Source organism: Hipposideros armiger, unplaced genomic scaffold (assembly GCF_001890085.2).
Source record: "Hipposideros armiger isolate ML-2016 unplaced genomic scaffold, ASM189008v1 scaffold_366, whole genome shotgun sequence".
NCBI lineage: Eukaryota > Metazoa > Chordata > Mammalia > Chiroptera > Hipposideridae > Hipposideros > Hipposideros armiger.
Genome location: NW_017731716.1, coordinates 435,109 through 461,385, shown reverse-complemented (window position 1 = coordinate 461,385; position 26,277 = coordinate 435,109). Strand labels below are relative to the sequence as shown.

At 41.4% G+C, this 26,277-nt stretch overlaps 2 protein-coding genes across 11 annotated transcripts in view; one reads left to right on the top strand and one right to left on the bottom strand.

The window, feature by feature from the left end:
- Positions 1-26,172, top strand: part of EML6 (EMAP like 6) — a 282,005-nt gene extending 255,833 nt beyond the window's left edge. For 6 of the 8 annotated variants that reach the window (XM_019662103.1, XM_019662104.1, XM_019662101.1 and 3 more), the window contains 10 exons: positions 2,396-2,604; positions 3,471-3,628; positions 4,290-4,404; positions 6,459-6,647; positions 8,217-8,389; positions 8,828-8,990; positions 10,545-10,648; positions 11,341-11,494; positions 11,883-11,983; positions 13,662-16,108. In XM_019662103.1, coding sequence (XP_019517648.1) covers positions 2,396-2,604; positions 3,471-3,628; positions 4,290-4,404; positions 6,459-6,647; positions 8,217-8,389; positions 8,828-8,990; positions 10,545-10,648; positions 11,341-11,494; positions 11,883-11,983; positions 13,662-13,686 — 1,391 coding nt within the window. In that variant the 3' untranslated portion in view covers positions 13,687-16,108. Of the gene's footprint in view, positions 1-2,395; positions 2,605-3,470; positions 3,629-4,289; positions 4,405-6,458; positions 6,648-8,216; positions 8,390-8,827; positions 8,991-10,544; positions 10,649-11,340; positions 11,495-11,882; positions 11,984-13,661; positions 16,109-20,756 lie in introns of those variants that run through there. The other 2 variants (XR_002126189.1, XR_002126190.1) reach the window with 2 other exon arrangements.
- Positions 15,780-26,277, bottom strand: part of RTN4 (reticulon 4) — a 73,533-nt gene continuing 63,035 nt past the window's right edge. For all 3 annotated transcript variants that reach the window (XM_019662105.1, XM_019662106.1, XM_019662107.1), the window contains 4 exons: positions 17,959-18,028; positions 17,416-17,462; positions 17,159-17,217; positions 15,780-16,781 (listed from right to left, as the gene is read on the bottom strand). In XM_019662105.1, the coding sequence (XP_019517650.1) occupies positions 16,739-16,781; positions 17,159-17,217; positions 17,416-17,462; positions 17,959-18,028 (219 nt within the window). In that variant the 3' untranslated portion in view covers positions 15,780-16,738. The remainder of the gene's footprint in view (positions 16,782-17,158; positions 17,218-17,415; positions 17,463-17,958; positions 18,029-26,277) is intronic.

Sequence of the window (26,277 nt, the reverse complement as noted above, 5' to 3'; positions counted from 1 at the left end):
TCTACTGTGAGGGCATAAGCTGCTTCATAATGCCTTTCGTCTACGGTCCTAACTCTACTCTCCACAGCAGCCAAGACCAAATCTATTCCTAGTTCCTTGGAAGCAAGTTCCATGGGCCCCGACACACAGTCTTGTCTGTTTCAGTTCAGGCTCACTCTCCTCACTTCCCTCACCTGTCCTTCTGGGCTATACCTGCTCTGGCCCTGCCCCAGCTCAGACTCTTGCTCACCTGGAGCCCCTTCTGATCTGCTGAGGGAGTCAGGACTTGTACACAAGCCCCCAGGAACAAGAGAAGCCTCCTCTTTGATAACCTTCCCCCATTGTCTTTGTTGGAACCAGTGCTTGGGCCTGTACAGAGGGTTCTGAGTCACTGATAATATCTAGATCAATTCTTCTGAGCTGATTGTGTGTGGTTTCTCCTTCTTACAGATAATATGTTTTAGGGAGGTTTATGTACATTTTTGTTATTATTAGAGAGTATATTATTCATTCCTCATTTGTTAAAGGATTATTTTGTGGAACTCTTGGGGGGTGGTGTGTGTGTGTGTGTGTGTGTGTGTGTGTGTGTGTGTGTGTGTGTNGTGTGTGTGTGTGTGTGTGTGTGTGTGTGTGTGTGTGTGTGTGTGTGTGTGTGTAGGTAGGTAGGCAGGTAAGAATATACAAAATAAAATGAGTTTATTATGTAAAATGCATGTTGTCAGGTCCTAGGTACTTGTATGCATTTCGTTCTGAGAAAGCCAGAAACCAGAAATAGGCATCACCACAATTAGAAGTGTTCATGAGACTAAAACAGGGAAACAGTGGCTTAGGAGAAATGTGTATCTTATTGTTCTTTTATTTTGCATTTCCCCCATAACTACTAAGATTGATCCTCTTTCCGTCTCTTCACTGGCTGCTTGTATATTTCTTCTTCTGTAATTCAACTGTTCAAATCCTTTTTCTACTGGGGGTGGGAGGGTTGTTTGTCTTTTACCTAGGACTTGTAGTTCTTTACAGATTCTTAATGTTAATTCTTTATGTCTTAAAAGTTTGGCAAATATTTTCTCCCAGTCTATTGTTTGTCTTTTAACTTAGCTTATGGTATCCTTGGGGACCATGGGTTTCAAAATTTCTGAGCCTGAGGTAGTGGCATCTGTTACAGTACGTCAAGCATTCCATCTGCAGAGAGAGAATAACCACCTGGGAGGTACCTGTGGGACTCCCCAGCCATCCCTGGGAAGGGATTCCAGTAGGGAGTGTATTCCAACCATTTCCACCATCACCATTCTGCTAGAGACCCATTGTAAAAACAAATAAGTAAATGTAAGTGACGAGGAAAATGGGAAGAAAAAAAATACATATGAGTGAATAATGTAGGGAGATGAGCTAATTAACAGGAAATTAGAACTACAGCATTAAGAGTAAATTAAAAGAAAATGGAAAGAAAAGACAGAAGCGTAAAGTAAAAATGAAAATTCAAGGGCTGATCAGATAAAAACAGATGAGGTTTTAAACACAGGCTAAAAGATTAGAAACCAAGAGATTTTAAAAGGAGCTAAAAGAACAATAATAATAATTAAACGCTTACAGAATACTCATCAGTCATTGTTCTAAAAGACTTTACTTATATCAATTCTTTCAGTCATCACAACACTTTAAAAAATGGGAACTATTATCCTCAATTTACAGATGAGGAAACTGAGGCATAGAGGAGTTAAATACTTTGTGCAAAGTTGTTCTTCAAATAAATGGAATTAGGATTTAAGACAAAAGTTGAATAAAACCCTGGGGAAAAAAGAAAAACACAGGAAATAAGTCAAAAACATAAATAAATGGGGTTGAGGAGCATACTAGTACTTAAATATAAAAGGTAAAAAATTTTAACCTAAAAACTGTAAAAGAAAAGGAAATATTGGGAACTTTAAAAAAAAAAAAGAAAATGAAAGCAGAGAATCTTGGGGAGAAGTAACGACTGTCTAAGGGAATGAGAGTCTCCAGTGATAATCTGGGGAGCGTTTGCCTTCCAATGGGAGTGAACCTTGTGGGGTTGGTGGATGCGGGATGCCCTTAAGCAATTTTGCCCTTTTCTTATATCTGGAAGCTTCCATCTCCTGAACCATTTATTCTTTCCTGCTGTGTTCACAGATGCCTAGATGTGGCTTGTGGGAGTTGGGGCAGAGTGCAGTGGGGGATTATGTTAGCAGCACTTTCTGTTCTGGAAATTTCCCAGACACAGCCTCTCTTTCCCATCTTGGGAGTAGTGTCTGAAGTGGGGAAGGTACTGTTGAAGAACAGAGAACACTAAAGTGTGCCCTGGGCCTGCTGGGATGGAGCGCCGTCCTGGGCTGGAGTTCCCTCCGTGCTTGGCCCTCAGGGCTCAGGAGGGCCACATCACTGGACTCTCCCACCCACACAGGTGCCAAGGTTGCCAGCCGAGGGGGTCACCTGGAGCGCATATTTGTGGTGGAATTTCGCCCGGATTCAGACACGCAATTTGTGTCTGTCGGAGTCAAGCATATGAAGTTCTGGACCCTGGCAGGCAGCGCCTTGCTTTACAAGAAAGGGGTCATCGGGTCCATGGAGGCTGCCAAGATGCAGACGATGCTCTCCGTGGCCTTCGGTGCTGTGAGTTTCCACAGAAGCTTCTTGAGAGGGGACCCTGAGCCCCTGGGCATGGATGGGGATGAGGGGCTGGAGGAGTATGGCCAAGCAGCTGCAAACAAGAACGCCATTTCCACATTATCACCTTTAGTGGCTTATTTGCAGCCACTATTCCCTTTCCTTAGCAGAGATGGCTGAGTTGACTATATTTCTGCGCAATCCCCCCCCCTTTTTTTTTTTTACCTCAAATGTTAATCAGAAAAGGTAGGGCCCCAGTCAGGGCAGAAGGTTGATCATTCCAGAGGCCGACTGACTTGGAAACCTAGTCAGCCTGGATTAGACAGTCGCAGAGAATGTGGGGGTCATTTCTACCACTGGATAATATCCCTTTTCTTCTCAGCCCTGTGTGCCACAAATTCCCCCAGTTGACACCCTTAAGTAGGCCATGGGGTGCTGTCAGCCAGTGCAAAATCTCTGGTGACATTCTGGAACACAGCCAACTCTTGCTTCTCCAGCTGTGGTTTTATCTACCTCTTAGACAAGCCCACGAAAGTTTCTTCTCAGGCTGGAGTCCTGCCCCTCCCTGGATGTCACCTGGGGCTTGCTCACAGAATGGAAGTTCATTTACACACACAGCTACATTCAGTGGGGAAGTCAGCTCCCCACTAACTTGATAGAGCGAATTTCACAGCCAGGTGGTTTCTTTATTATATGCTATGTGTGGTTTTCTACAAATCCTTTTGCCTTTCCTTAGCACGGAAGGTCAATCTGAGTGCGTGTTTACATTCCTCTAGCCCTGGTTCCTTAACAAAGGAGCAGGCATCTGGGAAGGGACCCTTTTGAGAGCTGCTATGAGAGTCCTGTTGTGGACGGTGTCCCTTTGTTTACAGAACAACCTCACTTTCACGGGTGCCATCAATGGAGATGTCTACGTGTGGAAGGACCACTTCCTCATCCGGCTGGTGGCCAAGGCTCACACGGGCCCCGTCTTCACAATGTACACGACCCTTCGGGACGGACTCATAGTGACCGGCGGGAAAGAGCGGCCGTAAGCTGCAGCTCCTCTGGGAAAAACTGGTCTTTTTTTTTTTAATTATCTTGGGAGATACTGACAGAAGCATCTACAACTCGGAGAAAATGCAGATTTTCATTCTCCTATCTTTTCTGCGTCAGGGGCATCAGTCTGTCAAGAGTGCCCTAGGTCAAAACCTTCAGAAGTTAAGAGTCAGAGAAGGAAAGAGGTTATTTAGTGGTAGTTTAGAAACCCGAGAGGTATTTCTTGAATAGATCTGAGTGGCTTTGATGTTCATAAAGTGATACCCTTGGTAGCTCTTTGAGAAAGAGAGGAAGAAGTGAGAACAGGAGAGAGTAGTTCCAGTGGGGACAGAGAAGTTGTGAAAATGAAGCAGAAAAACAAGAGCAACATTTCTCTTTGTTTGACCTAATAAAAAGTTTGATTTTCTAGATACAATTCTCTTTCCTTCCAAGACCGTGGCATTTGAAGGCATTTTAGGAAATCTGCAAGTTCAGGGGTTTGTGATAGCTCATCAGCATGGCCTAAGAAAGAGGCTACCCTGGAGTGTCCATCCTGCTGGGCTCTGAGTGGCCGTGACCTTGATGAGATGATGGGGAGAGAAGGGAGTGGAGGGTCATGGGGAGGCCTGAGGATGAGGGCTAACGCGTGCTCAGTTCCTCTTGATCTTTTTTAGGACCAAAGAAGGAGGTGCTGTGAAACTGTGGGACCAGGAGATGAAGCGCTGCAGAGCCTTCCAGCTGGAGACGGGGCAGCTGGTGGAGAGCGTGCGCTCCGTGTGCCGTGGCAAAGTGAGCACTGTGCTCCCTGAGCTGCCCCTCAGGCTGGGCCGGGAGTGGGAAGGGGTCCAGCACATTCCAAGTGTTAACCTAAAATTAAAAAGCCGAAATGAGGGGCAACAAGCATTTATTTGGGGTCCAAGAATTGCAGTTTGGGGAGCATAAATTTAGGCAGAAACCCCAAGTGTCCTGATTATAGGGTGAAAGTAAAGGGTTTTTATGAGAAAAGAAAAAGGACTAATTAAATAAAAAGAAAGAATTCCTGTTGGTGATTACAAGCTGAGCTACTCTTAGCTATACATGATTGCTTACTGAGTCTGTCTTGGGATAGAGTCCATAATCACATCCTTGTGGTCAGGATGCCTGCTTTCCTACTGGCTTCACAAACAATTGTATGTAAAACAACATTGGTTTTAGTCCAGTCCAAAGGTCTGGCCCAGTCAAAAGATTCAAGGAACCAGACATGCAAGGGAGTTCCCCTGGAATGGCAGCTCCGACTCCATTTTGAAATGGCTCCATTTATGTCATTTTTCACACCAGCCAGGCACTTTCCCTGAGCTGGGTTGTTGAATCCTTAAAACAAACCTCTAGGGGTGGCCAGTTAGCTCATCTGGTTAGCGCACAATGCTCATAACACCAAGGTTGCTGGTTCAATCCCCACCCCTCCACAACTAGATTGAAACAACTACCTGTCTTGGAGTTGATGGGTCCTGGAAAAACACACTGTTCCCAGTTAAAAAACAAAACAAAAACAAAAGCTCTAGGTGCACTGTACACTATAGTGTAGAGGTAGCTTAACAGACTCAGACAAACCTGGGTGCAAACTGTGATGTGCCCAGTAGAACTGGGCCTGTGACCTTGTGTGTGTTACCTGACCTTTCTGTGTCAGGTACATGGTTAACCTTATGAGGATCATACATTATACTTGTACAGTGCCTCTTATCATGCCTGGCAAATGGCTGCATTCAGACGTTAGCTACTATTACCATGCATACTATTATTAGCACAGAAATAGTAAATAATTTGCCCATGCTCAAGGTTACACAGCCAGTAAGGGGGAGGATAAAGGCCACCAAACTGTCTGACTCAAATTCATTGGTTTTCAAGGCATACCTTGGCTGAATATCAAAAACAACTGTGGAGTTTTTAGAAAATATGCATGTTCAAGCTCCCACCCACAGCTGGCAAATCAGAATCTCAGAAGTGGGACCTTGATGTGTTGGCCTTTTCTTCTTTTTTAATCCCCCAGCATATTCTGGTACACTTGAAAACAAATCTCTCCTTTTTAATACCGCGTGTTTATGTTTTCAGATTGGTATCAGTCTGAGTACTTGCTTTCTAGATGTTCTCCATAAAAGGGGCCAACCTGACTTGTGGTCCACATAATTTGAAATTAGGAATGTTGTTTTTAAGTAGATAGATGACAATCGTCTGGAAGGGTAATTAGGTGTCTGGGAGATGAATGCAGGACGAGGCCCAGAACCTGGAAAGGCATCAGAAACGGGTTCCTGTTCTGTGTCAGGAAGAACTTAGGAAGAGTGTGAGCTGCCCAAGAGCAGACATGGGCTTCCCCGATCTGAATGTCCTAGCAGAGACTGGATGATGGAGAATTGTGTGCTGAAGATCTCACCCAAGGTGATGGATGGAGAAGAGAAAGAGCCACTTCAGGATGGGCAATTCAGTTGTTAAAAACAAAACACTTCTCAGCTCTACCTACGTAAATACCAAATGCCAGTGAAGGCACTTTCCCATGGTGTTCTAATAGTGGTTTTTAAAGAAAATTATTTTAAATCGTGGCAAAATATAGGTAATGTAAAATTACCATTTTAATCATGTTTCAGCGTACAATTTCGTGGTATCTGGCACATTCATGTTGCTGTGCAACCATCACCACCCTCCACTCACAGAACTTTCCTCATCGTGCGGAACTGAAATGCTGTACCCATTAAACAACAACTCCCCTTTCCCACCAGCCCCACCATTCTACCTCTATGAATTTGACTATTCATATGCGTGGTATGATACATTATTTATCCTTTTTTCTAATAGAGTTTTGATTACAACAGGGAAAAATCTTAGTGGGAACCAAAGATGGAGAAATAATTGAAGTTGGTGAAAAAAATGCAGCGTCTAACATCCTGATTGATGGACACATGGAAGGGGAGATTTGGGGCCTGGCCACACACCCCTCCAAGGACATCTTCATCTCTGCCAGTAACGATGGCACAGCCCGCATCTGGGACCTGGCTGACAAGGTGAGGGGCTGACTCTGCCTGGGCTCCAATGCCCACAAGTGGGCCTCACAGAGTAGTGAGGAGAGGTCGGGCCAGAGATGGGGCATGGGGCTGGATAAGAGATCACCACAGGTCAGCAATTAAGTTAGGAAGCCTAATAGAAGAAGTCCCGTTTACACACACCCCATCTATCTATCTTTTAGCTGTATATCCATCTGTGAATATTTATAGCAGGAGTAATCTAATTGAGAATAATTTTTTAAAAAGATTTGTATTAAAATATAGTTAACATACAATATTATATTAGTTTCAGGTGTACACCATAGTTATTCAACAATTATAGACCTAAAGAAGTGATCACCGTGATAAGTACAGCAACCATCTGACACTGTACCATGCTATCAAGATATTAGTGACTGTATTCCCCTATGCTGTACATTACATCCCCATGATTTGGTTTATACCTGGGAATTTGAACCTCTTACTCCCCTTCACTTTTTTTCCCTTTTAAAAAATTTTCAGTTACAATCAATGAGAATGATTATTCTCATCATGAAAGAACCCATAAAACCAAAAAAATAAGGAAATAAATCATGCCTTCCCTGGTCAGGAAGACGAAAAATGATTTAAAATGTTAAATGTTCCCAAACGAAACATTTCAATCAAAATCCCAACAGGTTTCTCTTCAAGTTTGGAAAAACAATTTAGAAGTTCAGTTCAAAAAATAATGTAAAAAAATTCATCTGGGGTGAAAACCTAAAATAGCAAGGAATGGTCTGGGAAACAAAGATTCATGTTACCAAGCCTTGTCTAATATTAAAACAAGTACTTAAGTTTTTAATAATTAAAATACTTGGTTTCATTACAAAATGGCTAGTATCTCAGTCATATTTTCAATGTACAGATCAATGAACAGACACACAAAAGGCTAAGTGTGGTTATTATACTTAAGTTAGTTCATAATTATGTTTATTAACACCTATCATTTGTTGAATACCTACTGCATACCAAGTGCTTCATGTACACTGTCATAATGCTAACAATAACCTTGCAAGACCTATATTAATATCGTGGTTTTTTTTTTCAAATGGGAAAACAGAAATAACTTGCCCAAACACACCCAGTTAGTAAGAACCAGGATTCAGGATTTGAACTAACAGATGGCAAAGCTCAAAGTCCTTCCCCTGGGCAGTAAGTCAGGTCAGCTGGTGGGCCAAGGCGGGCCTGCTGCCTGTTTCTACAGATTATCACTCTCCTCCGTTTAGGTAGCGTCTGTGGCTGCTTTGGGGTTAGAGTTCAGTGGTTCGGATAGACCATATGGACCCCAAAGCCTAAAATATTTACTTATAAACCATGTACAAAAAATGTTTGCCAACCCCTGCTCTAAAACGTGTTGTATCTCAGGCTGCTGTCATCAGAACCTAAGGGCCACCTCTGTAGACAGGGAGAGGAACTGTAAGCAGCAAGCAGTTTGGAGGCCGATAGTGGCAGCAGAGGCAGCCTGGCTGCTCTGGCCTGGGAGCAGGATTTCCCCTGGAGACCAGCTGAGATGGCCAAGGGCTCAGGTGATATTACTTTGTATCAATGTAGAAGCTGCTAAACAAGGTGAACCTGGGCCACGCGGCCAGGTGTGCAGCCTACAGCCCTGATGGGGAGATGGTGGCCATTGGCATGAAGAATGGAGAGTTTGTCATCTTGTTGGTGAACAGCCTGAAAGTTTGGGGGAAAAAACGAGACCGGAAATCTGCTATCCAAGATATCAGGTATACATAGCAGGTGGTCTGGGCCGGGAGGAGAAAGGCAGGCATTCTTCCCAGTGGTTCCCATGCAGAAGGGCCCCGGCTGGAACTCAGCCATGAAGAACTCAGTTGTGAGAGGGTCATTTCCATGAGCCAACCGTAACAGGAAACCCTCTCACAGTATCAGACACGCCTCTGCGAATTTCCACAAGCGTGTGGTCAAAACTGCTCATAAAATGCCATTCTACAAAAGGCCACATACATCTATTTCCTTAGTTCTTGGGGATTTGATCCAGAGAAGTTGTTGGAATTCCATAGGATGTAGAAGCTAACCACATGTGAGTCATGAAGAAAGATCTCATTGCCCTTGTGCCTGGGAGGCCCGTCCCAGAGCAGAGCACAGGCCTGACCAGCTCCAAACAGCCCTCCTCATGGACCATGCTCTTGGATTGCTTTTTCTAGAATCAGCCCCGACAGCAGATTCTTAGCCATTGGTTCTTCTGAACACACAGTTGACTTCTATGACCTCACTCAGGGTACAAGCCTGAATCGCATTGGTTACTGCAAAGATATCCCAAGCTTTGTCATTCAGATGGATTTTTCTGCGGATGGCAAATACATCCAGGTATGCTTTGGCTTTACTGATATCTGGGGCAACCAGTAATATAATAATAGTAATAATAACAATGCTTATATTCATTGAGGACTTCCTGTGCGCTGGGCAATGTGCTCATTTAACTCTTTACAGGAACCATTTAAGTATTGTTACTTTTCCTGTTTTATAAATAAAGAAACACAGGCTTGGAGAGTTGAAGAAATAGAATTTAAAATAGTAGAGTTCTTCTGTAAGAAAAGCAGGAAACACAAGTCCTAATCATCTATAATCCCCCTCTCACCACCTCTCCTTCAAAGCTGCCTATTTTCTCGTTCTCTGGGGCTGCACGTAATCCTGTGTCGCTTCTTTACACTAATTCATTTTAATTCCAAATCCTACTGATAGTGTGGCCCCTGCATATATGGGACCTGGCCTCCAGATGGTCGGCCTGCAGTGAGAGACGCTCACTGGGTCCCGGGGGAACTGACAAGTGGATGGGATGGAGAGGGGTCCCACTCTTGGGACTTAAGACAGAACAATTTCTCCAGCACTCTGAACAAATATGATGCATTTGTGATCTGGCCAGCGGTTGTATATGCCTTGTGAAAGGAGAGAGGACACCTTCATTCATCAAATATCTAATAAACCAGGCAGTATGGTAGGCTTTTGGATGGACAGAATGATCCTGGTCCCTACTCTCCTGAAGCTTGCCCTGTAATGGGGAAGACAAGCATTAAACATATAATCACAAAATATACATAGTTACAAATTGTGATTATGTGCTGCAAAGGAAAAGTACAGGTTGCTGCGAGAGCATTTAATAGGGGCTGAATTTAGATTCATTTCTTCTCTGCGTAAGTGGTATTTAAGCTGAGGTCTGAAAGGTGTAGGAGTTAGCCACCAAAGCGGGGCGGGAACATGGTTCCAGGCCATCTGTGGGAAGGCCCTGAGGTGAGAGATCTCAGCTCATTGCAGGAAAGGCAGGAAAATCTGGGAACGCTGGGCTAGAGGTACCTGCACAGAGAGAGGGGGCTGGAGACGTAGGCGTCTGCCATTTTCTGGAAAATGGTCAGTTTTCCCTAGAAAAGCCCAAAGCAGCAAGGGTCGGGTCCTAGATGCTTCACAAATCTGTATCAGCTGTTGTCCATGAGAAAATGAGCCTTCCCTTTGTACCAAAGGCCTATGGCTCTCTGAGAACAGGTTCCCACACTTGAGCGAGCATCAGAATCACCTGGAGCCCTTGTTAAACCCCAGGTTGCCAGACCCCACCCTCAGAGCGTTTGATTGGGTAGGTCTGGGCTGGGGCCTAAGCAGGTACGTTTCTAACAAGCTTCCAGATGATTTTGATGCTGCTGGTCAGGGACTACACTTAGAAAACCACTGCCTCAGGACTTTGGAAAATAGGGAGAAAACGGATGGAAAAACGCCCTGTTCATGTGAACTTTCCTGCGCGCTGACTGCAGGCTTTGCAGCCTATGGCTGAACTTGGGTTTGTTGAAAAGTTCTGGGGATGCCAGTGCACCAAAAGAGGAATCCTTGGGGCTGGAAAGAAAGTTGATGGACATGATTTCTCCCACTTTGCAGGTGTCAACAGGAGCCTACAAGCGCCAGGTGCATGAGGTGCCCCTGGGGAAGCAAGTAACCGAAGCCGCGGTCATTGAGAAGATCACCTGGGCCTCCTGGACAAGGTGACTGGAGGGAAACACTTCTTGAGGAAAAGGTCACAAGGGCGTCTCTTATCTCAGGCTCACCCTCCAAGTTGGTGTGTAGCTGGGGTCTGAAGCAGCTCAGATACAGCCATCTTCTCTTTGGGGGTGGGGGCAGGAGGCTTCTTGGTACCAGTTTGGGATGCTGGCTTTGATCTGACATGGGCTTTTGAAATGCAAAGGCCCTCTTTTTTGTGTGATCCATCCTACCAACCCATTCCAGCAAAGGGAAACTACCTCCCTGGTCTTGGCCAAGCACTGCTGTGGTGCACTGAGACTTCCAGTCACCAGGAGGGAATGGGAGGCTAGAACTGCCAGTTAGCCCAGTAAGAAACAGTGCCTTGCCAATTCAAGGAAAAAGAGACCTCCAAACTGTGAGCTCAGAGGAATCCCCACTCCTCTCTCAAACACACATACTTAGGAGTACAGGCAAGAGGGAGAGAACCAAAGATGGAGGTAACTTTTCTTTTTGGGGTGAAAGGGACTGGGGCAGAGAACAGTGACAGCAGGGGCAAGTGTAGAGGGAGAGGGAACAGATGCTTGCATGTCAGAAGAGTCACATGACAGTACTGAATTAGGTGAAATACCCCTCTCCCTCTTATCCCTGGGAGAGGATGCCCAACTACAAGAAGCCTTCTTACACAATCTCCTAACATCTCTTCCTGTTGGAACAGCATTCTGGGAGATGAAGTCATTGGCATCTGGCCGCGGAATGCAGACAAGGCTGATGTCAACTGCGCATGTGTGACCCATGCTGGCCTGAATATTGTCACAGGAGATGACTTTGGGCTGGTGAAGCTCTTTGACTTTCCATGCACAGAAAAATTTGTGAGTCTTCCTTACAGTAACCACCCTACACCTCCTCCAGTCTCCATTCTTCTGCCCACTGGAGGATAGTGGCCACCTAGAGTCTAGAACAAGAGAAATCTTGTTCCAGCCCTGTGGAGACTTGGCAATCCCTAACCTATTCATCTCGCTCCGGAGGGAAAGTCTTGGGAGCAGGAGGAGAGGAGGGTGGACAAAATGGCCATTAAGTGGGGCAAGAATGAGACAGGAAAGCCAGTAAAAGGCTGGCTAACATGTCCAGACCAAATGGGAATCTCCTGAGTGAAGGAAGGTTCCGGGAAGAGGGAACTTGGGTCCTGGAGGGGAAGTGGTCCGTGGCTGCTAGGAGTAGTAGGATCTCTTAGATGTCTCCATTTACTTTTGCTCACAGGCCAAACATAAGCGTTACTTTGGTCACTCGGCTCACGTGACGAACATCCGTTTCTCTCATGACGACAAGTATGTGGTCAGCACTGGAGGGGATGACTGCAGGTACCAACCCGATTCATCTGGCTCTGATTCCCCAGGCCTGGCCTTCCCACCGCAGGTGTCCTTGTGGGTCAGCCCCTCCCAGGCAAATGGGGAGGGGCTGAGTGGGATAGTAAATAGGAAATGCAGTGAGTCCTAATGGAAAGGACTTTCCAAGTATAAGGTATTTAGTGTCTGGTGACTCCTAACCCAAATCTCGACGGGCCTGTGACTCTACCAGAGCTGTCCTGGGATTGGTGAGAAGCCGACGCCAAGTGATAGCTACTCTGAGCATTGCTGGGTGGAGGGGCAGGTGGGTGAGACCCCAAATGGCTGATTTCAGTAGGAGCTCTTGAACAGTCCATGGTGTCATTACATATCATCGGGTTAGAATGACTTTGAACCATAGGTCTTTTAACTCAGCTTCCACTGATCACCAGGATTCTTATGGTGGATGATGAATCCACAACCAAGAGGAGTTTAAAAATAATATTGAGCATCAGCCACGCTGAGAAATAAAGCAGGGCAAGTGTTACCCAATTTTACACAAGGGATGAGATGGGGGAGTGAAGCCATTAGGCCCAGTGCTAGTTAGCAGCAGGAGAACCTCACCCGCTATCTGGATTCCTGAGCCAGGGCTGCTCTTGACCTTAACCGCTGTTCAGTGGAAACTGAGCATGTTCTGAGGCGTGTCCGGTCTCCAGGGTTTTGGAAGCACTCTTAATAGCCTGCTGTGGAGTTGACATCAGCCTCTAGCACTTCTAAGAAAGTGACTTTCTTTTGTTCCTCCACCAAGGGCATTTCCTATTTGGAGTGTGGAGGAATGGACAAGGTCATTCTAAGTCATCCAGCTTCTCCACATCTAATGTAGTTGAAGGGCTCAAGCAAAACTCTTGGGGTGTGTGTGTGGGGGGGGAGGGGGGCGGGGCGAGGTGAGGGGGGATAAAGAAATACATGCATTCCAGATATTTTTTAGTAGTCTGAGTGAGGTTGTGGAAAAAGCACTGTACAGAATTTCAACCTACTTCCTACCCAAAAGCACTGTGTAGGAAACAGCCCCAGAAGATGCTTATTGATGGCTTGGGGACAGTCTGCTATGCCAACTGCTACTGGCACTCCAAGCCCTTGAGATTGTACTGACAGCAGCTCCCTGTGGAGTGTAAACACCCATTCAGAGCAGCACCAGCCAAATGGTGAACAAGCCAGCAGTAAGAGACATAAGTGAGTCATGTCACTCCGGTGCAGGAGATACGAGGTGATTTTTGATTACTATAAAAGGCTTAGCAGTGACCTCTAAAATGCAGGCCCCCTCGGCCTTTGTAGCCACAGGAGCATACTGTGATCCCTGGCTCTGTGCTGAACACTAGAAAGGGCTCTTCTGCTCAAGTGGAGTTGATAAAACCTTTTCAATAGTAACAAGAGAGATAGCAGGAAGTCAAATTGCCAAAAGCCCTCGCATTCAGCACTGACACTCAGGCTGCTGAAGGAGCCAAACAAACCAACAACAGACCTTTTAAAAAGAGCAATAGATCTTTAATTGGTGGCAAGATCCCCGGTTTGTTTTTTGGAACTGACATCTACATGTTCAGTCCATCACCTGCACTTGACTTGAGAGTATCTGGCAAGATTGCTTTTTGTCATTTGACTAAAAAAAAAAAAAAAATCCCTCTAAGTAAAATGACTATTTGATCTGCTTTTTCAGTGTATTTGTGTGGCGATGTCTGTAAATGCCAGAAACCTCTTACTTTACTGCTGCTCCCACCCAGCAACTGCCGAGGCGCCCCCTCGTCACCAGCTGCTGGGAAACGCCTCCCACGCCACAGGCTGCACAAGCTCCTCGTGCTGGTGAAGGGGTAAGACAGCTCCTGTGCTTGGGAGTCTCCGAAACTGTGATGCCAAGAAGGAAGGTCAGTTCTCGAAGGTTAAGACTTGCTTGCCTCTGTTCCTGAGACTAAAAACTACACGTACTAACGCCAGACAAAAAAAAAAAAAAAGCCCTATCTGATAAGGTAGCCCACTGACAAAATTTAAAGCCTCAGTTACCCTAACCAATATGTAGCTTTTAATTTGCATCAGAACTTTTACAAAAGATGTTTTGCTATTATGTTTCTATATACTTTAAAAATGTTCATTTTTACAAGTAAGTTGAACAACACAGCTTAAGTTAATGCACCGAAGTACTAGAACTCTTAATAGCCTCTGTTCTCCACCTTTAGCTTTCAAAACCAAATGAGCCATGTATAAAACCAAGTTGAGAGGCTTAATTTTTTTAAGGTTTTGTTTGCAGAGTTTTATATCCATTAAGTGCCTTTGAAAGTTTCCAGTTGTGTGGGCTGCTGTCTTCACCTCCCACAAATTATCTCCTTTCTACATATGGTGCTAAAACTTCCAAACTGAGCAGGGCTTCAAGGACCCTTAGTAGATTCCTGGTCTGTCACCCACTGTCATGTGTTTATGTCAAGGCTTCACTTACCTGCTTGGGAAATAGTTGCTATAGGAAGGTGATCAACGAAGAAAGAAATTCAAGAGGGAGGGAGCAGAATGGGTTTCCATTATGTTTAGTGCCAAACCCACAAAATCTGAAACAGAATTCAAATAAAAACAAACCTCTACTATAAACTAGAAGCAAAAAAAAAAAAAAAAATCAACCGGGCCCAGAGGATGAGCCGATCGGTCTTGTTAAATCTAAAATGGTAATAAATGAGCCGACCTGAGGCTGCACTGGGGTTAGCACTCCCAGGGTGGGGCTGGCTTGACACCACTGATGCGATTCTGGTGAGCTACGTAGGTTAAGTCTGGATACAAAAAAATCTCTGCAGAACAAATTCCTAAACCCAGGCGATATTTGATAAATCAAAAATCAAGGCTACAAAAGCATCGAGTTCCTCAAAGTTGGGTAGATAACAGAATGTGATTTGGACAGTATTAACCAGAAGGTCTCTCTAAACCACCCCGTCACACTTGACACGTGGCCAACCACTGACTATAGGAGGGGGCAGACGGCACACACTGAAGGTGAGGGGCTGGTGACTCAGCACATATACACACCGATGAGTCCTTCCGGTCAGTGAACTAAAATTCTGGATCTTGAGTTATTGGCTATTTGCAGTTGTCCCGCTCAGAGAAAAGGTGAATGAAATGAAGCATTTTCAATTAAATAGATTAACATTTACCACAGAAGTGCTTCAGCATTCTAAATGGATTAGATCATTAAGCTATTTTTATATGCCAATTTATTAATGCCTTACATTAACCCACGGCTAGGTTGTTGGGCCCACAGTTAGAATTCCTATGCAGTCCTAATTCTGTTTTCTGTAACCATGTGACTGGTGATGCTGAGTGATAACCATGTCTGCCTATATATTGTACCACTGACCTTTCATACTAATTGAATCTTGCATTAAAATAACCATATGGAAGAACAATAAACTGAACACTGATATGTACAACTATATTTAAGGAGCAATAGTGTCTGTGTGTCAAGAAAAACGTCTTATATCTCATTAGTAAACATTTCTATGGTATGATTTTATGTATGTTCATAAATCCTGCACTGTATTCTATGTTAAAATATTGGTGCATGAATTTTATTTTCAATTCTCAAAGTATAAAAAAATACCCAATTTAAAGACATTTTGGTATGTGTCAAATAAATTTGACTATGTTAACATGTTCTTTTGTTTTCAAAGTAAATCCAGTTGCACTACGAGCTGAAAGCCTTTCTAACAGTACAAGCTACCACTCTCGGGTGGAAGCAAAGTCTACCTTTGTGTGCACTTTGAATCTGCTGCAGTTTCATGAAGCCAAAATACCAAACGTATTTTAAGTCTATAAGCTTTATTGATACTTCGCTTTTACAGTTCACAATGCATTCCACAGATTTAGTTCAGTACAGCTTAAACCACAACTGTATAAATCATTTTATAATTTCTTGCATAACAATATTTGATATTTGCAAACAACATTTTTGGAAGCATTAAGTTCAGTCCATAGATTCAGAGTTTGTGACAAAATTAACTACGGTGAGTCTGTGCGATGAAGTTTACATGTTGAGTTCTATGTGCATGGCATCGTTTTCAGGTTGAAAACAGATGGTAGTGCTCCTAGAAATATATTTTTTTTCTGCTTATGTATTTGAAACTACACACATATAACCAATGACTGAAATATCAAGCACTGTGGGGGCAGCTGGAAGGGAAAGGTCTAAGCTTTGTGAAACATCTATATATAGATATATATATAATCTATATTTACTTATATTGGCAATTAATATAACAGTAAAATTCACAATACACCTAGAACATACCAGAAAGGCAAGCTTTTTCACGCCTGCTTTAGTGGTACGATCTCGTCTAAACAGTTCATTTCAGAAAATCTGCATCAATCCACACAGACCATACACAGTGCACAAACTGTGAAAAGGGTTATTTTTGTTTTTCAGCTTCACGTGCTCTGCAATTCCCAAAATACAGCAATACTACCTGCAACCAAGTATAATATACAGCTTTCTCAGATCTTTTTTTATTCACCAGTGCCTCATAGGAAAAACAAATATGATTACGGTTTAAATCCATACATAGCAGCTTACAATACTGAAGGTGATGAACACATGGCAGTCAAGACAGGTCATTTTTCCTCAGACACTGCATTGCTAAAAAATAAAGATCTGTGAAACTGCAATGTCAAGGCTTCATTCTTCCCTGACCCTCCCCCATGTAATCAAATGAATATCCCCTTTAAAGATAAACTCCTACTGTTAATTATTTCAGGCTTTTTTTTTCATTCAGCTTTGCGCTTCAATCCAGGAATTTTCGCTTGGATTCTACAAATGAAAAGGAGGTGGCGGAAAAGATCAATGTAAATATTTAAGTATTTTGTTTTCTGCTTCTTAAAATGCTGTCCTTAAGAACTACTTGTATATTCCTCAGCTTATACAAGAAATGAAATCCTAAGGCTGTCAAGCTATAATTCCTGCTACCATTGGCCTCACAAATTAGATTTAAACAAAGCCTTAAATACACATAGTAAACGTAGAAATCAATTATCCAAATGTTTGGAAAAAAATCTTTTCACAATTCTGTCACACTTTAGGTCTGACGGAGATTTGCTACTCACTATGCCTGAAATACTAAAACACTGCACTGTTTTCAAAGTCCAGTACACCTTATTCTTAGTTAAAAAAAAAAAGGAAATACTTACTTAGCTATAACATCTTTAACATTCTTATTTGCAAGTCCTAGGTAATGATCTATCTGCGCCTGAAAGAGCGGTATAAAGGAGTTATTAGAAAATTACCATCGCTAAAGAATCTGTACTATGACCCAACAAATTAAAGGCTTAAGCAACCGCCACATTTCTCATTTTTATAAGACTTTGGAAACTGGCAGTGACACATTTGTTAAGTTCCACATAATAAAGTATGTTCTGTATTCTAAAATCTACAGTTAAGAAATTACCTGATGCCGTTCATAAATAACAGGAACGCTGAAGAGTGAAATCAGAGCTGAAAAAGGAAATACACAACCTTTAAAACAGACTGGTATGATTTAAGGAACAAACACTAAAAAGCCATCAAACTGGCAACACCCGTAAGCTTGCCAGGCAGTGTCCCTAATGACTAACACACAGGCCTCCTGGATGTACATGCTGGGAGCCAGCCACTCGGAGCAATGAATTAAGCAAGGGAGGCCGCAAGAACCTTGCCTGGCTTCAGATCAGGTGACACAGACTTTATAAATGCAGGTATCCCGGGGTAGGTAGATTTGTTATTATACCATCAGAAAGGCCGCCCTTGATCTGCTTTATTACTGTTAGTAGGAGCAGTCTTCAGAAACTAAAGTAGCATTTCAATAAACAGCGTCACAATTTATTTAAAGAGATCACAACCTCAAACATACATCCCATTTTTCCTACAACATAAGGATATTCTCCACTAAAATCTCTAAGCTCCTTGCACACAATTTTTTTCCTGCCATTTTTTTCATTCCAATGAGACTTACCCAAAATCAGTAGTGTCAGACCATTGAACAAGGCACCAACATAGGTCAATACCCACATCAACACTGCAAACTACAAGAAAATAACATTAGCCTATTAAAAACAAAATTCAAGTTTCTTAATTAAGCTTTCAAATAAAAGCATCCCATCTAAATGCCAACCTACTAGAGGTATATTCCTTGGAGACTTGGTAAAGTAATACAGATATTTCACTTCAAAGTCACCAGTCCCAATTGAGAATCTCAGAATCCTAATTAAAAATAGATTTGATTCATTTTCTCTAGACTACCCTACTAAGTAGTTGATTCTGTTTTCTCTGAGAACAGAAAAGATGCAAACATACTTGTACACCTTATCGCTCCAGTTCTAATACAGCATTTAGCTTTTAAATAGGAAGACTGAAAAGGTACTCTGAGAATTCGCAATTAAAACTGACTTTAAAGTAATAACAAGTGCTTCAAGATCTACATAAGCTGAATAATTCCAACAGTAAAATCTCATACACCTGAATAAGTAACAATGGGCAGGGAGTATTTATCATCAAGGAGTATTTATTATTTCAGGTACCCAAAATATCACATCCAGCATTTGATTAAAAATCAGGGGCACTGTTTGCCCAGAGATATATGTTTTAACAGCTACAATTAACCCTGGGGTTGAGGATGCCTCACACATTTATACCTCTTAATAAAATGGACCAATTTTCTTCTTTAGCCACTGCCTTCCTGATTTAACAAACACTGATATAGTTCTTATATATTAGTGCCGGGCACTGTTTTGAATGCTTTACAAATGTAAACTCATTTATACTCTTAACTTTATGAGGCAGGCACTATCATCATTCCCACAGCAGACACCAACACTGAAGAACAGAGAGGTTAGTAACTGTCCCCTCCAGGGGCTGGTGACTGCAGTAAACTCACTAAATTCGCCTCCTCTAATCCCGGTCTCAAAATCTAGGGAAATTTTTTTTTTTTTTAAATCATCAAATAAGGCAGTTTTGGGTAAGACTTTGCTTCTAAAAAGTGATTTCCTTTTGAGAAGTCCTTTTATTTCCTCTCCATACTTTAGTTTGTTCGTGAATGTCTGGACAAGAGAATTTTCAAGTTTTCTTCCAGTTCTAAACTTGACATCATATAGTACGACGACTCAATGCCAATTCAAAGGAGTCTTGAAGACTTAGAAACACTAAGTCAGTCTGGATTTGATTAAATGCGCATCATCAGCAATTCCTCTGCTTCCTAGTAAAAGCCCTCCTGTATCTGGCAATCGCTCTGCCCTGTTTAGTAGGTAACAAGCATCACCATGATGCCACCATCCAGGTGATTATTTCAGTACATGTAACAGGCTGTAAACAAGGAGAGGAACTGGCACTCCATCTATCTAAGGCAGGGATTGGCAAACTTTTGTAAAGATAGATACTAAACATTTTAGGTTTTGTGGGCCACAAGGGCTCTCTGTCACATGTTCGAGTATTATCTTTGAATATTCTTTGAATATTATCCTTTAAAAATGTAAAAACCATTCCTAGTTCCCAGGCTGTACAAAGAAAGCCATGGGCCAGACAGTAGTTTGCTGACCCTTGATCTAAAGTATATCTTTCCCCATATGTTCATTCATTCAACAAAATCTGATTGAATGTCTGACTGAATGCCTACTAAGAACTGGGTACTGAGCAGTAATTATGGTGTTCAAACTCTATAAGCACGTTTACTACAGGCTAGGAGGACACTTCAGATTCCTTCACCAACTGTCAGTTCTAGAAATAGTAACACTCTGGGTGCCCCTACAACTGAATTTAATGTTCAAGTGGGCAAATGCCAGGCATTCTTAACATTAACACCTGTTAACTGAAAATCAAAAATTAAGTGCTGTTCTGGTCTTAGCAACTGCTATGGCACCAATAAAGCATGACTCTGGTTAGCAAGCTTTTTCCCTCTCACATAGTTTTACAGACTCCTATTGCAGAAACTAAATATAACTTCTGCACTTGAGCAAGTTCGCTATAGAGCACCAGAGCTATTTTTATCCATCACCATCCACAAGACTAAAGTGAAAAGAGTCCACCTCCCACCTTTTAGAAGAAATTGCTTTAGCAATAAAGATACCCTACCCAAGACAGAATTCAGATACTAGCACACACAAGCTAAAAACAAGTCCTAATTTGGTCATTAAGTCACTGAAAAGGTCACTTTCCGAAACCATAAGGAGAGAAGCCCCAAACTTCATACCTAGGCTATCTCAGGGGCTCCACTGTCACTGTACTTGCGTCTTGGAGAACACTCTTCCCAAAAGCCAGGCTCTCCAGAGGCAGAGAGAGGGACAGAGGGAAGCCTCAAATGTCTGTGGAGCGAGGCAGGTGACATACGAGTAACATGGGAGGAAGCCCGGATGAGTACTGAGAACAGATAAATTCACTCTACCTCTCAAGAAGGCACCCCCAACCCGGCTCCACAGAGTGCTGCCATGCAACAGGCCAATGTTGCCAAATGTTGCCATTTTAAGAGAGAAACCAGAAAGTCAGGTTCTTACATGCTGTCACAGAATTTTTCACTGTTGCAGCTAAATTTGGAGGAAATACACTTCAGAGGCTCCAAACAAAAATACTGAGTAAGGATTTCTGGAGAATACACCATCAGAAGAGAAAGGAGTGGTAGTAAGAACTAGCATCTAGCAATTGCACAATTACCATAACTGTTAAATAATAACAGCAGCAACTAACTTGTTTTTGAACATACATTAGGTCGGTAATTAATCTCATCATATCCCCAAAAGTTAAGTGTTGCTGTTATCCCCACAGAAGAGGAAACCGAGATGCAGAAAGATGAAGCAGGTTGCCAGACCGGTCACAGTGATCTCAGGTGTATCTCGCTCCAGAATCTATCTGCTCTGCTGTACTACAGAACCACCTACCGAGGAACCATTACCGAGAATCCATCACAAATGTGTATGCTATCACAGAGGCAGAAAAAAGGTTAATAAACACTTCTAAAAAAATACAAAACGGCAGCTCTCACTTGGGACCTACAAATTCTATGCTATTCCATGGCAAATACTTTGCAGCATTAGGGCCAATGCAAATTACCGGAAGTCAAAGCTCCCATCTGAGGCTGGAGGAAAGCGGGCCAAAGGGCATGAGGTCTCATAAATACCGGAAGAGGGCAAGGGCCATGTCTTGTTTGTTTTCTGTCCAGGGGAATAAGGAATTAAATTTAACTGTGCAGATTTTCGTTAGATGATGTCTCTGTGGGGGCAGAGGCCATTTCTAAAGAAAATGGAGGGAGGGTGTTTAACAGAACTTCCAAAATTACTTGGGCAATTCTGACATTTTCAAACTTTTTCTGCATTTTTAAACACTGAAAAGTATTTGACCTTTTTTTGACATCTTCAGCCTCATTCATTAATATCACTTCGACTATCTCTACATTTTCCTCAGCCCACTTCCCTTCTAAGTTTTCTGTGAGCCAAAGAAACCAGAAAGGAAACTGTCAAAGTGTGTATGTTAATAACCTCATAAGCACCTGAGGGCTAGATTTTAATGTTCTTTTGGGTCAGCTATTTCTGGAGTTCAGGCCTTTTTTTTGGTTCACTCTCAGATTTAACGCTGTATTCTAGAACATGATAGTTACCTGATCATCAGGCAACTATAGGCAACTATAGGTAGAAATTTTCTTATAAACAATTTTTACATTTTCACTGAAAATCACAGAACTACTATCATACAGAATCTACTCTTTATCACCCAAAGCCATGTGAGAAAAAAAGAACATTTGCCCAAAACACCTGGTCTTAGTATCTAGTAGATGACATTTTTAGAATTTTTCTTAGGATTTGAGGTTTCAAAAGACAGGAGGAACCTTTAGTAAGACTCAAGAGCTTTAAGAAGCCCCAAAGCTGAGCCCAGCAGAGACTGTCATATGCTTTTCTTTATTATCATAGGAGGAGAGTGGGAGTGGGGAGAAATGATAGCCCAGATTTTATAGCTTAATGCTGCAACTTTTAAAAAGCGTGATTTCTCCAGAGAAATTAACACAGTTTCAGGGGATAGTGTCCCCTCTGCTCCCCCGTCCCAGGTATCAGTAAAATTTTATAGCTCCCCGGGTGGTTCCAATGTGCAGCCAAGACCGAGGACCACTGTTTTTAAAACAAGAGCCCCTATCCAAGATCCCTTACACAGAGGCCAATCACAGAAATAGAATTAAACCTTAACAAGGTGGTTTAAGTTTATTCAACTATCTTATACTAGTTTTCCGGTGGCAATGGGTGTTATTTAAACAAGTTGACAAATACTAGGTCAAATAAAGTTATCCAGCCTTCTTCTGACTTCTCAGGTACTAATAAACTGACATTAGGCTCTCCAAGAAAAGCATTCATACACAGCTTTTGTAACTTAATTTTACTAGAGAACCTCCTTCTTTTACTTCCCTTTCATTCATTTTCTTCCCCCAACCGTAACTCTGGCATTGGATGGAACAAACTCACTTTACAAAATGTAATATTTAAAACAAAGCCTGAGGATTGGTCAAATATTTGGCTGAGGTAAAATTCTATACTAAAGTTTGAATTAAGTTCTCAAAAATGGAATTCAGAATATACTGTCAGTCATTTTGCCCATAATATTTCACTAGAATTAATCCTTTGGGAAATGGGTAGGTGCTCAACCTATGGACACCTGAAATCTTCTCTAGGACTTAGATGTAGTTAACTGCAAAGGAGCAAAACAAATGGAATGAGTACACAGAATTTAAAAGGAGAAATCTGCAGAACACATTTGTCCAAGTCAACCACCAGAAGGAAACCTAAACCCAGCACAATGATTACCACCATCTCACATCAGGTCTTTCTCATAAGGCCTAACGAACCTTGGAGTTTGGTTATTTCTTTGATCATATCTGAAAGAATAGGCTCCTCCCACACACCGCCCCACAAAAGGTAATAAGCAAGGAGAAGTTTCACATATTAACAATAGTGGCTCTAAAATGTTCAATTTCTCAGGAAGAAGGTTTCAAATAGAAGTAGTGGTAATTGTGACCCAGAATCTAGAAATGTGGATTATATAAATTTGAGGGCACCAAACATTTATGAAGACAATGAGTTATAGAGAAATCGCTTTAAAATTTTAGTTTAAAGGCTATTATTTTTAAATGAGTTACAGAGACTGATATGTCTGCTTTCTAAATGAAAAAAAAAAAAAAAAAGGAGACTTAATTCCCACTGCATGAATTCTTGAAATTAGGGTAATTTCCATTTTTCTAACTATGAATCATACAAAATTAAAGTAATTCCAATTAAAAACTGGTTCCTATAAAATTAAAACTCAGTGTTCCACAAATTCATCTGAAAGCTGGAGAGATTAGGGCTATTTATTGGCAAACTTTCCAGATTTAAAATCTGAATATAAGGAAATAAAATAAATCAGTCTAACAAGGCAAATTGATTTTTCCTTTACATTGAAAAGGTAGGGAGGAAAAAGAGAATTAAGAAAACCATTTTTTTGCTTACTTTAGGGAGAGAGAATATAATAAGACTCTCCTAACTCTGCTGTGGCTAAAAGGCAAAAAGTAATAAAGTCAGAAGAAAACATCATTCTCTTTTAAAAAATACTATCTATACAGACAAAAACTGTGAGGGGTTAAGAGCAGCAAATGCTCAAGGAACTCTCTAGAAAGGAAATACTGTTAAGTCTTTTTTAAAAAGAGCCAAGAATGTCAAGTTTTATCAGCTTTTTTCAATAAGAGACGTTTTAAGCAAATATGCTGTGTTCTAGAGTACCCTTAATCTGTGGAAACAAACACATGGACTCTGTACTATAAATACACAATGACATTAAGAAAAGATTTAACTAAAGGCCCCGCATGTAGCAGAACCACAAGGTTTATCAGTGTGCGTTACCGTGTGTGTGTTACCAGTGTGCGCACCTGAATCGCCCAGCGCCTCGGACCCAGCGCCTCTGCATCTGGAGAAAAGGATCCCCACCTGCCTTATTCTTTTTCCCCAACCAGTTTTGATACCTAAATGCAGAGTTCCTTCTAAGTGCTAACATGTTGAAACAACTGTTACTTATTTAGAGCCCTGAAAGAACTGCCTTCTGGGGAAGTCACCAACCAGCTATCCTTGAGCTCTGCAGTCAACAACCAGCTATCCTTGAGCTCTGCACTTTCCAAAAAACATTCCTCAGGAAAGCCATTCATATAAATTTTCTACTTTTTCTTTTCAAAAGCACTGCTAATACTTAAGGAGAAAAAGTAGTAAATCAAAATTTTAACGCAAGCCTTTCCCCCCCCAATATTAAGAAACAAAGAATGTTTTAAAAATATAAGAAAACTTCATAAAAATAAAGCGTTCCAGAAAGTACATCTATCTCATTCCGCTACTTTCAAATCTCATTCCGCTACTTTCAAATTAGCAAAGTTACTCAAGGCAAGAATTTATCAAGTTCAGTTTTTCTCATTTATGTTAGCATCCTCATGAATAACATAATTGCTTAAAAAAACCCTATAAAAACTAAGGTAATTTCCAAAACAAATTTAAAAATGAGATTTAACAGCAAAAAGGAATTCTTTATATCATAAAAGTAATTTATTCATAAAATTGCCTACTATCCTACTTTCAAACATCTGTATAAAACATTTAAAAGGTTTCTAAAGTATTTAATCAGGCCTCCTCTATTTTCTCACTCCTCTAGCCTTCATTTCCACACCTATATCACTGTCTACACATAGGACTGTGTATATCGATGACAGTAAATTCTGAAAGAACAAATAAGTTTTCTTTTGATTAAAGGCAAGTGGAAACCTTAAACTCAAACTTGTAAAAACTGGAACATAAGGAATGATTCCCAGATCAATTTGTTTTTTATTTTATTTTTAAACAGATTTCTTCCAAGAATGCCTCTTGTCTCAAGAAAAATGTTAAATTACAGGCATACACAGCTGCCTTCATAGCTATACTATGCAAACATGAAGGATAACATTTGGTTTATATCTATTGCAATTTTTATTAAGTCCACAAAAACAGTGACTCTCTTCTGTCAAGCTTCATGTTGCCTGTACTTGAAGTCACCTCAACACCAATTTTTGACTGCTAAATTCAGAGATGGTTCTTTCTTGTTTGAAGCTCTGTATCATTTATAGTGTTTCTTCACAATTTCCACCCACAAACCCTTCATCTTAAACTGCACTCGTCCTTTCTCCTCAATAATTCTTTATACATGCTCTACACCCCAAGTCAAGCTATATACATAGCAATTATCACGTCAGTGAATAGGAACTGGTTTCTTCTAGGACCCATATGTCAAAGATTCTATTTCATTTACTCCAAAATATTTTTGTTTCCTTTAGAAACCAATTAATCAAACATCACAAATAACATAACCATGATCTTTTTATTTACAGACTGTCCTTAAAGCACAGAATCAATCACTAAATGCAAGCACTCTATACAAAAGAGATAATAAGGAAACTAAATTGTTTACCATTAATGTATTAGTAACTAATTGGGGTTCCAAGTCTTAAACTGAGAAAAACACACAGCTGAAAATAGAGTCCATCTACTGGCTTATTAAGGTTAAGATGTTTGTTAAAAAAAGTTTGGGCATTTAAACCTATTCTGATCAGTTCAGAAATTGTTTCACTGGATCTAAAGGCCCAATCATCCTATTGCTATGATATCCTTGGCTTGCGTGATAAATTGTAAACCAGTGCATTACTCTCGGAAAAGAAAACTTATGATAATCACTACCATAGTGCATTTCTACACAGGCTTAGACTGGAAACAAGTCTGTCTGAAGCAGGCAATCACACAAAAAACATGAATGGCAAGTTCTACATAAAGGAAAAGCACTAAAGTCCCAAAGTCCAAGTGCTTGGGCTCATGTTACATGATTGTTTAGTGGCTTGAGTCCGTCTGAACAACAGCTGCTATGTCGCAAGATCCAAAAAGTAAAGAAAAACTTCCAACAATTACTTACTGAAGATTAGGTGAGGTGTTTCGGAATATCAAAGCTTTAACAGAATAAACATGCTAAGAAAGAGTCCAAGATATGAAATAGCTTATGTGTGTATATGAATCACACACAAGGTAAGAAATTAAGTGCTAGGCTCTACAACAAAGTCGAACAGGTTAAATCATATCTGGTACTTAATCTATTGGACAATCTTTTTACTCTTATTGTAAAAATTTCCTTTAATTTTCTCACTTTTAATTTTTATGATTTCAAAAAGTATGATGACTTTATTATAACTTATTTTTCTATAAAAAAGAAAAGTACTTTCCTCTATCTTAAATATTTGAGTGGATCCTGAATTTTAAAACCCAAGTTT